This window comes from Pollachius pollachius (genome assembly GCF_949987615.1).
Source record: "Pollachius pollachius genome assembly, chromosome: 7".
Lineage (NCBI taxonomy): Eukaryota > Metazoa > Chordata > Actinopteri > Gadiformes > Gadidae > Pollachius > Pollachius pollachius.
Window position 1 is genome coordinate 2,863,860 of NC_136940.1, and position 16,576 is coordinate 2,880,435.

The window sequence follows — 16,576 nt, forward strand, 5'->3', positions numbered from 1 at the left end:
TCCTCTTCTTCCTCTTCCTCTTCTTCTTCGTCTCTCGGTGCCGGCTCATCAGCCCCGGCTCAACTCTGTTGTGGTTGGCCCGAGCGCTGATGTGGCGCTCCCCCCCCCCCCCCCCCCCCCCCCATTGATCAAACCCCTCCCCCACACCCCACCTCTCGTTATCCGTGATGATGATGGACTTCTCCAGACTTCCCCAACCCGCTCCTGCTGTTTGACTCCCTCGTCTTCGTCTTCTTCTTCGGAAACACGCCACTGTAGCGAGGCCGTAGGTTTCACGTTCTGGTCGCCGCCATGGCTTGATTGATTGATTGATTTAAATGATTTATTGACATGTACAAAGGTAAGCATTCACATCCTGTCAAATCAGGTCAAAAGGATAAAACAACAAAAGCTCATAGGCTTATTTCCATTGTGGTCCCTTTCCCTTTGAGGTGTTTTGTAAGCAGCAGTAGAAACAGTCGGTGTCGGTGCAGGAAGTGAATGGCTGCCCGCAGCAGTATAATGGCCATGACTCATTCATAATAACTTAAATGACATGTAACAAGGAGATGACTCCATGGCCACTGAGATCGGAGCCGAACGAAATATCATTTGATCGCTTTATTTTACGAGAATGCAATCACAATTTTCCCGTAAATGGATATCCCAGTAAAATGTCCGCAATGGCTCAAGGTCGGGCCCAAACTCAACCCAATGTCCCAAACTCAACCCAAAGCCCCAAACTATACCCAACAGCTCAAACTCAACCCAAAGCCCCAACCTATACCCAACAGCTCAAACTCAACCCAATGTCCCAAATTCAACCCAATGGCCCAAACTCAACCAAATGTCCCAAACTAAACCCAACGGCCTTTGGTAAATGTGACATAATGGCATGCACTGCTTGTGGCTGTAAAATATTTTATGGAGTCATGACTGACAGGAGAATTCAAGCAAACAACATTGTCATAAACGCGCTGGGCCCAAACTCGGCTATTCTTGGTGTGTGAACGCTGGGCAGCGGCCAACAGAAAGAGACGCCGAGTTATTGGTGGGTTTTGTCTCCCTGGCTCCAGCCCATGCTTGTGATCAGGCCTGCTGTGTGCTGGGCATCCGCCTCCCGTTGCAGTGACCCCGCTCTGCGTTTGTTTACCGTAGTGGTTGGTGGTCGGGACGCACGTACGCACGCACACACACACACACCTACACATGCGTACACGTGCACAGACACACGCACACACACGTACACACACGCACACTTAGGTACACACACACACACAAACGTACACACACACACACAAATGTGCACACACACACACACAAACGTGCACACACACACACACAAACATACACACACACAAACGTACACACACACACACACTCACTGCCCTCCTGCCCCAGCGCCCCCACCCTTTCCTTCGCCTCAACTGGAAAGAAAACCATCAATATGTCAAAGAGATAAATGAGATTCCTTCTATCCTGCTAGCCGATATCCATACCCCCTCCCCTGCTGTGTGTGTGTGTGTGTGTGTGTGTGTGTGTGTGTGTGTGTGTGTGTGTGTGTGTGTGTGTGTGTGTGTGTGTGTGTGTGTGTGTGTGTGTGTGTGTGTGTGTGTGTGTGTGTGCGTGCGTGCGCTCCCTTATAGCTTCAAAAGGAGTGATATAGGACCCCATGCCCCTGGAAGTTACTTACTTTGCACGATTATATATTTCAGCGCGGCCGGTATTGATCGGCGAGGGTCTGGGAGCAGACGGGCCGCACCTGATCCCCCGGGGCTGGACACTGAGGAATTAGCATATATCTCTCTCTCTGAGTCTTGGGGTCTCTGGCTCTCTCTCTCTCCCGGCCTCTGTCTCTCTCTCTGTCTCTGTCTCTGTCTGTGTATCTCTCTCGCTCTCTCTCTCTCCCCCTCTCTCCTTCTCTCTCTGTAGCTCGTTCTCTCTCTCCCCCTCCCCCTGTCTCTGTATCTCTCTCGCTCTGTCTCTGTGTCCCCCTCTCTCTCTTTCTGTCTCTGTCTTCCCCTCTCTCCCCCTCCCCCTGTCTCTGTATCTCTCTCTCTCTCTCTCTCTCTCTCTCTCTCTCTCTCCCTCTTTCTCCCTCTCTCTCTCTCTCTCTGTCTCCCCCCCTCTCTCTATCTCTCCCTCTGTCTCCCTCTCTCTCTGTCTCTGCCTCCCCCTCTCTCTCTCCCCCTGTCTCCCCCTGTCTCCCCCCCTCTCCCTCTCTCTCCCCCTCTCCCTCTCTCTCTCTCCCCCTCTCCCTCTCTCTCCCCCCCTTTCTCTCTCTCCCCCCCTCTCTCTCTGTCTCTGCCCCCCCCTCTCTCTCTCTGTCTCTGTCTCCCCCTCTCTTTCTCTCTCTCTCTCTCTCTCTCTCTCCCCCCCTCCCTCCCTCCCTCCCTCCCTCCCTCCCTCCCCCCGGTCTCAGTCTGGTCCTGTGTGTTTCTGTGGGCAGAGGTGAAGGGGGTGTGTGAAGCGGCCTCCCCACGTGCTGCTATGTATAGCCCGGCGTTCAGCTGCTGCCCCTCTAGCCAGGGCAACCAGCCATTACACTGGCCGGTGCATGTGATGGGAAACATGGCGTATGTGTGGGAATGAGGAGCCGGGGCGGGGGGGCTCTGTCTGTAAAGGCAGCAACAGCAATGGTGTGCCATAGAGAATGTACTACACAGCGTTATTATTGCAAAGTACACACGTGTGTCTATATAGTACAATATGTTATTTGTGTGTTTTTCGGAGGCCTGGGAATGGCACTCGCTCCTCCTAAATCTGTCTGCCTATCCGTCCGTCTCCCTGTGCATTTGTCTGTCTGTGGGTGTGTGTGTGTGTTCCCTTGCGCTGGCTGATCTGATGTGGCAGCCTTAATTGATTCTGTTAAGTTTTTGGCGTTGGCAGGACAACAACAACGAAGGAGGAGGAGGGGGGGGGATGTGGGGGCCGACAGATGCACCCGCCCCGCCCCCGGGGGCAATGTGACACGTAGAGCTGCAGGGAGACGCCGGGGAGGGGCCAGCCATGTCGGGGGGCCAGCCCTTGTGTGACGGGATTGGGACGGGGGGGGGGGGGGCTGAGGTGTTGATGTTCACACAAGGAGGGCGGCGGGCCAGCACACATGACCCCACCAGGGCACCGGGCGCTTGTGGCTTCGGTGCCTGAGCTGAGGGGATCATGGCGTGAGGCGTGATGACCGGTCGGCTCCACATGCAGCTGCTGGAACTTACTTTAATCAGTTCTCGCCTTGCTGTCTCTCTGTCCCTCTCTGTGCATTTCTGTCTCTGTCTCTCTCTCTGCCGTTCTGTCTCTGTCCCTCTCTCTGCCGTTCTGTCTCTGTCCCTCTCTCTGCCGTTCTGTCTCTGTCTCTCTCTCTGCCGTTCTGTCTCTGTCCCTCTCTGTGCATTTCTGTCTCTGTCTCTCTCTCTGCCGTTCTGTCTCTGTCCCTCTCTCTGCCGTTCTGTCTCTGTCCCTCTCTGTGCATTTCTGTCTCTGTCTCTCTCTCTGCCGTTCTGTCTCTGTCCCTCTCTCTGCCGTTCTGTCTCTGTCCCTCTCTCTGCCGTTCTGTCTCTGTCTCTCCCTCTGCCGTTCTGTCTCTGTCCCTCTCTCTGCCGTTCTGTCTCTGTCCCTCTCTCTGCCGTTCTGTCTCTGTCCCTCTCTGTGCATTTCTGTCTCTGTCTCTCTCTCTGCCGTTCTGTCTCTGTCCCTCTCTCTGCCGTTCTGTCTCTGTCCCTCTCTCTGCCGTTCTGTCTCTGTCCCTCTCTGTGCATTTCTGTCTCTGTCTCTCTCTCTGCCGTTCTGTCTCTGTCTCTCTCTCTGCCGTTCTGTCTCTGTCTCTCTCTCTGCCGTTCTGTCTCTGTCCCTCTCTCTGCCGTTCTGTCTCTGTCCCTCTCTGTGCATTTCTGTCTCTGTCTCTCTCTCTGCCGTTCTGTCTCTGTCTCTCTCTCTGCCGTTCTGTCTCTGTCCCTCTCTCTGCCGTTCTGTCTCTGTCCCTCTCTCTGCCGTTCTGTCTCTGTCTCTCTCTCTGCCGTTCTGTCTCTCTCTCTCTCTGCCGTTCTGTCTCTGTCCCTCTCTGTGCATTTCTGTCTCTGTCTCTCTCTCTGCCGTTCTGTCTCTGTCCCTCTCTCTGCCGTTCTGTCTCTGTCCCTCTCTGTGCATTTCTGTCTCTGTCTCTCTCTCTGCCATTCTGTCTCTGTCTCTCTCTCTGCCGTTCTGTCTCTGTCCCTCTCTCTGCCGTTCTGTCTCTGTCCCTCTCTGTGCATTTCTGTCTCTGTCTCTCTCTCTGCCGTTCTGTCTCTGTCTCTCTCTCTGCCGTTCTGTCTCTGTCCCTCTCTCTGCCGTTCTGTCTCTGTCCCTCTCTCTGCCGTTCTGTCTCTGTCTCTCTCTCTGCCGTTCTGTCTCTCTCTCTCTCTGCCGTTCTGTCTCTGTCCCTCTCTGTGCATTTCTGTCTCTGTCTCTCTCTCTGCCGTTCTGTCTCTGTCCCTCTCTCTGCCGTTCTGTCTCTGTCCCTCTCTGTGCATTTCTGTCTCTGTCTCTCTCTCTGCCATTCTGTCTCTGTCCCTCTCTCTGCCGTTCTGTCTCTGTCCCTCTCTCTGCCGTTCTGTCTCTGTCCCTCTCTCTGCCGTTCTGTCTCTATCCCTCTCTGTGCATTTCTGTCTGTCTCTCTCTCTGCCGTTCTGTCTCTGTCTCTCTCTCTGCCGTTCTGTCTCTGTCTCTCTCTCTGCCGTTCTGTCTCTGTCCCTCTCTCTGCCGTTCTGTCTCTGTCCCTCTCTGTGCATTTCTGTCGCTGTCTCTCTTTCCTCTCTTCTTTTTTTAATTTATTTTTAATTTATTTTTTATCTATATTTTTTAGTATTTTTTTTTTTAAAAATGTGTTCTTGCACGTGGGTGATATTGCTTGACAGGGGCTATAGTGACAGAATCATTAGAATCCCGGTCCTCGAGTTTCCGTAAGCATAGTGGCTTTCTCTGGTGCTTGGAATGAATCACACAGTATATTATAGATCTTTATTTTGTCTTTGCTCTCTCTTATTTTAACCATTGCTTCCACTCTTTCGCGGTATCTCATGTCTCTTTGCCTCTACCTTTCTCTCTCTTTTGTCTCTGCCGGAATCTGCTCATCTGCTCATGAGGGCAGTTAAGTGGTTTTCATATCATTGGTTTGTGTGTTGGTTGTGTGTATGTGCCTCTAATCGGGACAGAAAGCTGTACACACACACGCAGAAGTTATGAATCCACAACGCTACGACAACGTTGAACGAATCGGGATACTTTGACTATTCATGAGCACATTTTTTATGTTTATTGCCTCATCAAACAAAAGGCATTACCCCCTGTAATTGGACTGTTTTCAGAATAAACATTATTATTATTAGGGCGGTTACTCTCAAAGTAGATCAGATTCAGGTCCCGACAGTGTCACTAGCGGTTAGAACGAGATCCCTCCTGGTGACTAGTCCTGTGTATACTGAGGAGTGTGTCTGTGGTTACATTCCTGCTTACATTCTGATCCGGCAGCAATCTTAATTGCGTTACCTTCTTGTTGTGCGGCGGATGTTAAAGAGGACATTTAACAGTGCTGCCCGCAGGCTTTCATTCCCCCATCACAAGGAGTTTGTGGGATTCTCATGAATTGCAAAACCCTTTATATTTGAATGCCTTTAAACTCATCTTTAAACTCATTTGAAACAAGCTTTTAATGTAAATTTCGGTAAATAATATTCCCAATATAGGCTAGGCAGTCCCAGGGGAGCTGGTGTTGTGCAAACGCGTATTTTCCTGAGCTTCAAAGCCCACACACACACACACACACACACACACACACACACACACACACACACACACACACACACACACACACACACACACACACACACACACAGGCCATTAAAGCCGGAAAAAGCACCAAACTCATTTAAAATAAACAACCAGTGTATTGGCGAGAAAAAAGGAAAGAAAACATCAATATACACACACACACACACACACACACACACACACACACACACACACACACACACACACACTCCCGTGCATCCACATCTTGACACAGACCTGTGTGTAAACACACACACACACACACACACACACACACACACACACACACACACACACACACACACACACACACACTCCCGTGCATCCACATCTTGACACAGACCTGTGTGTAAACACACACACACACACACACACACACACACACTCCCGTGCATCCACATCTTGACACAGACCTGTGTGTAACACACACACACACACACACACACACACACTTTCCCATGCATCCATTGCTTGACACTGACCCCACTCAGGCATACCCCCCCCTTGCCTCTCCCTCGACAGAGCGGCTCTGAAATGCAGATGTCTCATTAGCATTATTAACCTTTTAGTGTGAATGGGAGTGATGACATCAGCGTCGCCGCGGACACGCCCCTCGCGCCCGCATTCCTGCGCCGCCCCCACGCACACGGGGACTTTTAATTGGCCTAGGAGGTGCGAGATCTGGCTGTCGTGTTCCGGCGGTTGGCGGCGGCGAGGCAGGCTGAGTTCAGACAGTCGCCGTGGCGATGTGAATGACATGGATGACGGTTACACAGGCAGACAGATGGACGGCCGCTCTGGCGGAAAAGCAAGCGCACGCACGCATGCAAATGACCCGGCCTGAACTGTGTGTGTGTGTGTGTGTGTGTGTGTGTGTGTGTGTTCTTGCACGTGGGTGATATTGCTTGACAGGCGCTATAATGACAGAATCATTACAATCCAGGTCCTCGAGTTTCCGTAAGCGTAGTGACTTTCTCTGGTGCTTGGAATGAATCCCACAGTATATTATAGATCTTTATTTTGTCTTTGCTCTCTCTTATTTTAACCATTGCTTCCACTCTTTCGCGGTACCTCATGTCTCTTTGCCTCTACCTTTCTCTCTCTTTTGTCTCTGCCGGAATCTGCTCATCTGCTCATGAGGGCAGTTTAGTGGTTTTCATATCATTGGTTTGTGTGTGTGCCTCTAAGGTAGAGAGAGACACACTCACTCACTCACTCACTCACTCACTCACTCACTCACTCACTCACTCACTCACTCACTCACTGCATTGCGTGTATTTAGAGGATGTTATATACCGTCCCTTGAATACAACACATGTCCTCCCAACATCTGTCCAAGCGACACCGCGTTCTGCAAAACAGGAAACCCGCGGCGGCGGCAGCCACATTTTCCGGCTAATTGCATGACTGGATTTCAGTCTTCCCTGTGTGACTTTCCAGAGCGTTCGGCTTTACATAATTCCTCCAGGCGAAGGTTGTTCTTTTCCAATGCGTCCACGATGGGTCGAATCAACCGCTGGTTCGTTTCCAGCCCAATGCCTGCTCCCTCTCAAAGCTTTAGCCCACCTTATGGGCACTCTCACCTTCACAGCATTCTCCCTGCTGCACTGTGCAACGCAGGGAACCCGAGAGGGCCCACATACGCCCGGTATCCTCTTCCCAGGGGCCCCGACCCGGGTTTCAATTCACACCTGCCGACAAACCAACACCCGATCAGCTGCTTGTGTGTTGTTGCTTTGTCCCGTCGGTCTGAATGGCTGACGTCTTCCATCCACGGCAGTGAGGTTTAGGTCCAGCGATGACTTCATGAAGAGGAGACCCACGTCTGATCAGTGGTTAAATGCTGTTGTTTTGTGTGCGTGTGTGTGTGTGTGTGTGTGTGTGTGCGCGCTTGCCAGGGGCGTAAAGGATCAAACCATGGATATGGACTCACAGCCACAGGGACAACAAGCGCCCGTGCCGGTGTTTCAGCCACAGGTAAAGGAGGAGCGCGCACACGCACGTGCACAAACGCTGCCATCATCTCCTGCTTCTGCTGTTAACCCATTTTTTTTTTTGGTGTTTTCTACTCCTTCCCAGTCACTACTTCCTATCATTGAATGTGAACCCAAGGCGGTAGCCATTTTGTTTCATTGTGAATATGGTGACACACAATTCTGTGTATTCTCAACTTGTCAACTGGTCGTCCGTTCATTGATTATCGCATCTTTTCCGAGTGTGATCGCCTGTGGTTTTCCAACCCAAATGTCAATGAAACATGCGTATTATTATTATTATTATTATTATTCTTATTATAGATAATGACTTTAATTATATATCACTTTGTATATTATTAATGTATTTTCCATATAGTTATACGTATACTTTCATTAATTATGATTCATGTGATCAAGGAAAAAACAGTTAGACAACTGACATCATCATCCTACTTCTGTCTGCGCTGTATTCCTTAGAACACAGGAAGGAAGCGTGCATCTCCACGTCTCTTTGAGGCGGGTGGGCGTGCTGTTCCATGCATCCAACCCGCACGTACACATGCCCTGGCACCACAACACGGTGTGTGTGTGTGTGTGTGTGTGTGTGTGTGTGTGTGTGTGTGTGTGTGTGTGTGTGTGTGTGTGTGTTTGTGTGTGTGTGTGTGTGTGTGTTTGGGTGGGCACGAGGTTGGGGAACGTCGAATTCCTGCAATCGATCGGCTCCCCGGAAGGCAGGCCCCCCCCCCCCCCCCCCGGCGTTCTCCGTTCCACGAGACGCAGGTTCTCGCTGTGCGCAGACCTGGTCACCCTCGGAGTGGAGCTCGCACCCTCTGACACCCCGGCGTCCCATTGATTGTAGCTCTCCCGGAGCGGGCCGCCGCCTCTGCCGCCTCTGTGCGTATCGAACAGACTTTTAACCAGAGGAAGACGAGCCTCCAAATGCCCCAGAGTCAATGGATTTGGATGGATGTTTTTTTTTGGTTTTCTATAAGTACGAGCAATAGGGGGGAAAGAACACGCACGGAGGAGCGATTTTAAAAATAGGCCCGCGTTGTGGGCTGTTGTTGTTCAAGGCGGGTGCAAGGGCACTGCGATATTAACACCGGGATTGCTAAGGGGGTTAGTTTATTCTGAGATTTGTAATTGTGAAATTAAGGATAATTGGGCCTGTGCACAAAGGAAGGTCTGAGGGAAGCTCTAATTTGAGTTTATTCATGTGTGTTTGTGTGCGTTCGGTAGCCCACTCCCCCACACACGCTGGCTCTCTCCAATCATCTCCCCGGCAGTTGATGATGGGTTGTTGTCTCAGCTAATGACTTCCCTCTCTCTCCCTGTTTCAATCTATTTACAGCAGTTTAAAGCTGCTGTTTTGGCGTTTTCCTTTTTTCTCCCTCTCTTCCTCTTGTTAGTTACTTTTTCTTTTCTCTCTCTTCACTTTCTCCTCTCTTCTGTTTTGTAGGGCGGTTTTCTACTTATTGGCAGCGAGCTGAACTCCTCTGCCATCCTTTCCCTCCTGCCTCCTCCCCCCCTTGCACTAGCATGTCTGCGCTGCCGACGGCGGTGCAGCGGCGGCGCGGCGATGGCTCTCTGTGCCGCCGCCAGATGGGCGTCTTTCAACAAGTCCTCGGTCTGTTTCACACTTTTCCCGAGGTTCACTCCGGCGCTCCGAAGCGTGGGGTGCTGGGGTGTGCGTCGGAAAAAAAATGAAAACGCCAGCCGTACTCCTTCCTCCTGAAGAGGGAGAAAAAAAGTGAACCTGAGTTGAGTGTGCGGGAGACGGAGGGTTGTTCGGCGTGGCTGGCGGTATCGTTTCTCACGGTCCCGGAGGTCTGATGCATATGCATAAGGTAAATGAGATGAGCAGCGCTAAGAAGGTTTTTTTAATGGCGCGTTTGCTCTCTGAGTGAGTGGAAGGCAGGGAGGGGGTGGATGGCTCGTGGTGGCGGTGGTGAGGGGGGTGGGAGTGTTAAGAGTTTGATCGTCTATTCAGATTCGGAGGGTGATTTGTGTCTGGAGGTGGCAGTCTGACGAGAAGGGATTGGGGGGGCGGGCACGGAGGAAGGTGTGGTAGGATGTCAGAGGAGGACTGTGGGGCGAAGGCTGGTTGGGTGGCTGGCTGGCTGGCTGGGTGGTTGGGTGGCTGGCTGGCTGGGTGGGTGACTGGCCGGCCGGGAAGATGAATATTGCATGTTGCTGAGCTTCCGGGGGGGGCAGTGTAACAGGGGAGACGGGGGGGAGAGGACAACGCGGTAAAGGCTCCTGTTGCTTGGATGGGTCCCTCCAATGTCAGTAGGAGATGCCCCCCCCCCCCCCCCCCCTGCTTTTTTCTTCACCTTTCCACTCTTTCTTTCTTTCTCTGTCTATCGGTCTCTCTCTCTCTCTCTCTCTGTCTCTGTCCCTGTCTGTCTCCGTCGGTGGCTGTTTCTGTCTTTCTCTCCTTGTCTTTCTGTGTGTGTGTGTGTGTGTGTGTGTGTGTGTGTGTGTGTGTGTGTCTCTCTCTCTCCCTCTCTCTCCCCCTCTCTCTCTGTCTCTGTGTGTGTGTCTCTCTCTCGCTCTCACTCTCTCTTTCTCTCTGTCTCTGTCTCTGTCTCTCCCCCTCTCCCTCTGCTGCCAGCACTGCTGCTGGGCTGTCATCTCACTCCTCCTCCCTTTTGCTCCTTGTTCCTCTCTCTCCCGCTCTCTCTCCCTCTCTCTCTCGCCCTCCATTTTTGGCATTCTTCCTCCTCTCCTCCCCACATGACCGTTACTTGTGCCTGCTAACTAAGGGTGTCAATACTAACCATGGCCTGTATCACACTCTCAAACAGCCCCCTCCCACTTCTCCCTCGCTCTCACTCTCCTCCTCTCCCTTGCTCTCTCGCTCTCTCTCGCCATCTCTCCCCCTCCTCTCTATTTCCATAGCTCTCCCCCTCTCTCTCTCTCGGTCTCTGTGCCAGTTAGTCGCCCGAGGCAGTTGTGTGTCACCTTTATACCCAAGACACGCCGTCCCTTGCAGATGTTACCCACAATGCCTTGCGCGCCTGCCACTTAATCTCCATCCCCTGCAGCCTTGTCTCCCCATCGCCACACCGCAGCCATTTCTCTCTCTCTCTCTCTCTCTCTCTCTCTCTCTCTCTCTCTCTCTCTCTCTCTCTCTCTCTCTCTCTCTCTCTCTCTCTCTCTCTCTCTCTCTCTCTCTCTCTCTCTCTCTCTCTCTCGTGTCTGTGGGTGGATGTGACAGAACGGAGATATGAGGAGGATAAGGGGCTTCGAAACACTGGCTTGTGGAGGAAGCCGGGTTATCGCCTTCTCTAAGACGTGTGAAAAGCAGGCAACAATCAAAATAAAAGTGCAGTGAGAGGTAAAAGCAAAATCAGTAAAAGGGATGGAGAAGAGGATGGTTGACATGGCGACGGGGACGGTACAGGGATGTACACAGGAAGTACAGTACTTTCGAGCGATTCGTTGATACGACTCAAGTTCTGCACGACAATGGCTCTTCATGGAGCTGCTGTTCTGTTTCACCTCGTGTGTACAGTGCAGGTGCACGGGACCTCATCCATCCCTCACACACACACACACACACATACACACACACACACACACACACACACACACACACACACACACACACACACACACACACACACACACACACACACACACATCCCTCTCTCGGTCCGTTCGGCCTCTAGCCCCGTCATCATTCTCTGTCACTCGTCGGTGACTTCTCCTTGTGCGCTTGACCCTGAGTGCGTCTGTCCGTGCGTGCGTGCGTGTGTGTCCGAGCATCAGTGGCCCCGGCCCTTCAGCTGGGAGCCTCCTGTGTGTGTGTGTGTGTGTGTGTGAGACAGCGCCGCGCGGCAGATGAGACGGGCCGTCAGTCAGGGAACGCCCCGGCTGCCCTTTGAAGGCCGGGCCAGGGGGCGAGGCGGTGCCGCAAATGGCCTGTGAAGTTTACACACACTGCCCACCGCTAAACAGATTAGCTCTAATGAAGTGTCTAATGCCGCCCCCGCCGGCTGACCTAATCCTGCCTGGCAGCACGGCCCCTCGGCTGCCAAAAAAAGAGCCCCCTCCCCCCACACACACCCGTGCATCCTCCCCCCCCCCCCCCCCCCCCCCACCCACCCCGCCCTGGCCGCGGCCTCTACAGCCACCCAGGGCGACCCCACGCGGGGAGGTGCTCGCTCTGTTAATCACGCCGGACAGTGTGCGATCTGACATGCAAATGTAGGTCATTGCATATGTAAATGTGTGATTAGGGGGCCGGCGTGCCAGGACACATTAGTGAGACTGTGCTCTCAGCAGGCGGTTGTCACAGCGCTTCACGGGCTCATGCTAACATTTGTCAAGCTACCATGCAGCGAGTGAAAGCAATGCCCCCTTGCCCTCTCGCTCTCCCCCTCTCTCTCTCTCTCTCTCTCCCCCTCCCTCCCTCTCTCTCTCTCTTTCTCTCTCCCCCCTCTCTGTCTCTCTCTTTCTGTGAGTGTCTCGCTCTCTCTGTCTCTCTCGCTCTGTCCCTTTTTCTGTGTGTCTGTCTCTCGCTCAGGTCTTCCTATCTCTCTCTCTGTGTCTCTCTCTCAGGCTCTGCCTCTGTCTGTCTCTCTCTTGTGTTTCTCTCGCTCTGTCTCTCTGTATCTTTCTTTATTCTGTCTCTCTGTGTTTCTCTCTCTTTCTCTTCTCTCTCTTTCTTTTTTCTGTCCCTTTCTCTCTAGTATTTTTATGTATTTGTCCCTCAAGAGCGACGTCTTTTGTGCACGGAAAACGTTGCCTAGCGAGTCGGAAATAAAACCAGAAAATCGATTTCCACTTGATTCCCCCTCGGAAAGCCCCTCTATCTCTTGTGTTGTCTCTGCTGTGTTTTCCCTGTTGTTCTCTACTTGTTTCTCTGAGTCTTGATACAGACTCCGGTTCCTCTGTCGTTTCACAGAGGTATAAACCTCAGTGAAAAAGCCCCCCCCCCCAAGAGGAACGGAGTGGGATTATTATGGTCTGTGTCGCGTGTCACGCCAGCTATTAGCGGAGAGCACCAGGAGTGCGCCGCCGTTGGTGTTACGCGCAACAATAGAAAGCGGAACGGCGTGTCATGCTCGCTGTCACCGCGGCGCCCCGACAGCCCGCGACGATGGCGGTGGTGGTGTCGCCACGGCGAGGAGGAGGAGGAGGAGGAAGGAGAAAAAAGCGCACACCTCGTGGTGCTAATTGGACGGGGCAGCCCGTTGGCTCACGCCTCTTCTCTTGGCTGTCAACTTAAAAAACAATGAAGTGCTTAAATTGGTTGGCCTCGTGCTCTGCCTACCCACCCAAATACACACACATACAGATACACGCGTACACAGATAAGCACACGCACACACGTACACGCATATACCCACACACATATACACACACACACATACAAACATACATACATACGTACACACAATGCAAAACAAGACTTGCATCGCTATTGCTGTGTGTGTGTGTGTGTGTGTGTGTGTGTGTGTGTGTGTGTGTGTGTCCGCTGCATCAACACATAATTGAGTGTTTTGCTAGATTGCGCACACATGGAACCCTATATGCTTAAATATAATTCCTGCCAATTAACAATGATTTCACCGTTGAACTCCGTAAATACAATTACACACAATTAGACACAATTCCTGAGAAAACATTTATCCTCATATTTTTAAGTATATATTTGCCTTATCGGGATTTGCCTTTCTAATTCCTCTTTCCGACTAAAGATGGAAAACCCCAATGGATGAACAGCACAGTGAACAGACTGTGTGTCAATGTTGGTGTGTATTCCGGATAAACAGCTCGGTGTTGACTCCCGCAGTGAGTTTTGGCTCCGGTTTCCACGGGGTAACTGGAACCGCAGCTAGGGTCCACTTTGTCACGCTGTGAAACCGCCGTATTGTAAATAAAGCCGTGTCCTGTTGTCATGTCCTGTGAGTGTAGGAGACGCCTTTAGGCCCCTCCTCCCGGTGGGGGCGGGTCTCTGAGCGCTGCCCTGGGTGTCATGGCTGAGGTTCCCCGTTGACGTGTGGCAGTCTGATATCTGTCAGCTTGTGTTTGGCTCCCCGCCGACGCCCAGCGCAAGTTTACTAAGCAGCCCCGAAAGGTCACACGGCTCGCCCTGCGTGGGCTTCACACGTCCCCGTCCAGGGGGCCGCCACGCCTCGCCACCTCTCCTAGCCACCTCTCCTCGCTACCTTTCCTCGCCACCTCCCCTCGCCACCTCCCCTCGCCACCTCCCCTCGCCACCTCTCCTAGCCACCTCTCCTCGTCATCTCCCCTCGCCACCGCTCCTCGCCACTTCTCCACACCACCTCCCCTCACCACCTCTCCTAGCCACCTTTCCTCGCCATCTCCCCTTGCCACCTCCCCTCGCCACCTCTCCTAGCCACCTTTCCTCGCCATCTCCCCTCGCCACCTCTCCTCGCCACCTCCCCTCGCCACCTCTCCACACCACCTCTCCTCGCCACCTCTCCTAGCCACCTCTCCTCGCCACCTTTCCTCACCACCTCCCCTCACCACCTCCCCTCACCACCTCCCCTCGCCACCTCTCCTAGCCACCTCTCCTCGTCATCTCCCCTCGCCACCTCTCCTCGCCACTTCTCCACACCACCTCCCCTCGCCACCTCTCCTAGCCACCTTTCCTCGCCATCTCCCCTTGCCACCTTCCCTCGCCACCTCTCCTAGCCACCTTTCCTTGCCATCTCCCCTCGCCACCTCTCCTCGCCACCTCCCCTCGCCACCTCTCCACACCACCTCTCCTCGCCACCTCTCCTAGCCACCTCTCCTCGCCACCTTTCCTCGCCACCTCCCCTCGCCACCTCCCCTCGCCACCTCTCCTCGCTACCTTTCCTCGCCACCTCCCCTCGCCACCTCCCCTCGCCACCTCTCCTCGCCACCTCTCCTCGCCACCTCTCCTCGTCATCTCCCCTCGCCACCTCTCCTTGCCATCTCCCCTCGCCACCTCCCCTCGCCACCTCTCCTCGCCACCTCTCCTCGTCATCTCCCCTAGCCACCTCTCCTTGCCATCTCCCCTTGCCACCTCTCCTCGCCACCTCTCCTCGCCACCTCTCCTCGCCACCTCTCATCGCCATCTCCCCTCGCCACTTCTCCTAGCCACCTTTCCACGTCACCTCTCCTTGCCATCTCCCCTTGCCACCTCTCCTCGCCACCTCTCCTCGCCACCTCTCCTCGCCATCTCCCCTCGCCACTTCTCCTAGCCACCTTTCCTCGCCACCTCTCCTCGCCACCTCATACATACGTACACACAATGCAAAACAAGACTTGCATCGCTATTGCTGTGTGTGTGTGTGTGTGTGTGTGTGTGTGTGTGTGTCCGCTGCATCAACACATAATTGAGTGTTTTGCTAGATTGCGCACACATGGAACCCTATATGCTTAAATATAATTCCTGCCAATTAACAATGATTTCACCGTTGAACTCCGTAAATAGACACAATTCCTGAGAAAACATTTATCCTCATATTTTTTAGTATATATTTGCCTTATCGGGATTTGCCTTTCTAATTCCTCTTTCCGACTAAAGATGGAAAACCCCAATGGATGAACAGCACAGTGAACAGACTGTGTGTCAATGTTGGTGTGTATTCCGGATAAACAGCTCGGTGTTGACTCCCGCAGTGAGTTTTGGCTCCGGTTTCCACGGGGTAACTGGAACCGCAGCTAGGGTCCACTTTGTCACGCTGTGAAACCGCCGTATTGTAAATAAAGCCGTGTCCTGTTGTCATGTCCTGTGAGTGTAGGAGACGCCTTTAGGCCCCTCCTCCCGGTGGGGGCGGGTCTCTGAGCGCTGCCCTGGGTGTCATGGCTGAGGTTCCCCGTTGACGTGTGGCAGTCTGATATCTGTCAGCTTGTGTTTGGCTCCCCGCCGACGCCCAGCGCAAGTTTACTAAGCAGCCCCGAAAGGTCACACGGCTCGCCCTGCGTGGGCTTCACACGTCCCCGTCCAGGGGGCCGCCACGCCTCGCCACCTCTCCTAGCCACCTCTCCTCGCTACCTTTCCTCGCCACCTCCCCTCGCCACCTCCCCTCGCCACCTCCCCTCGCCACCTCTCCTAGCCACCTCTCCTCGTCATCTCCCCTCGCCACCGCTCCTCGCCACTTCTCCACACCACCTCCCCTCGCCACCTCTCCTAGCCACCTTTCCTCGCCATCTCCCCTTGCCACCTCCCCTCGCCACCTCTCCTAGCCACCTTTCCTCGCCATCTCCCCTCGCCACCTCTCCTCGCCACCTCCCCTCGCCACCTCTCCACACCACCTCTCCTCGCCACCTCTCCTAGCCACCTCTCCTCGCCACCTCCCCTCGCCACCTTCCCCTCGCCACCTCCCCTCGCCACCTCTCCTCGCCACCTCTCCTCGCCACCTCCCCTCGCCACCTCTCCACACCACCTCTCCTCGCCACCTCTCCTAGCCACCTCTCCTCGCCACCTTTCCTCGCCACCTCCCCTCGCCACCTCCCCTCGCCACCTCCCCTCGCCACCTCCCCTCGCCACCTCTCCTCGCCACCTCTCCTCGCCACCTCTCCTCGTCATCTCCCCTCGCCACCTCTCCTTGCCATCTCCCCTCGCCACCTCCCCTCGCCACCTCCCCTCGCCACCTCTCCTCGCCACCTCTCCTCGTCATCTCCCCTCTCCACCTCTCCTTGCCATCTCCCCTCGCCACCTCTCCTCGCCACCTCCCCTCGCCACCTCTCCTCGCCATCTCCCCTCGCCACTTCTCCTAGCCACCTTTCCACGCCACCTCTCCTTGCCATCTCCCCTTGCCACCTCTCCTCGCCACCTCTCCTCGCCACCTCTCCTCGCCATCTCCCCTCGCCAC

The 16,576-nt window shown here is 53.9% G+C and overlaps 1 protein-coding gene across 1 annotated transcript in view; it reads left to right on the top strand.

Annotated features, from left to right (window-relative positions):
• The window catches only part of nek7 (NIMA-related kinase 7), a gene marked incomplete at its 3' end in the record, with an annotated part of 75,128 nt that overhangs the window by 17,165 nt on the left and 41,387 nt on the right, over window positions 1–16,576 (top strand). Inside the window, exon 2 of the mRNA XM_079739294.1 lies at window positions 7,680–7,758. Within this exon, the coding sequence (XP_079595420.1) occupies window positions 7,699–7,758 (60 nt within the window). The 5' untranslated portion in view covers window positions 7,680–7,698. The remainder of the gene's footprint in view (window positions 1–7,679; window positions 7,759–16,576) is intronic.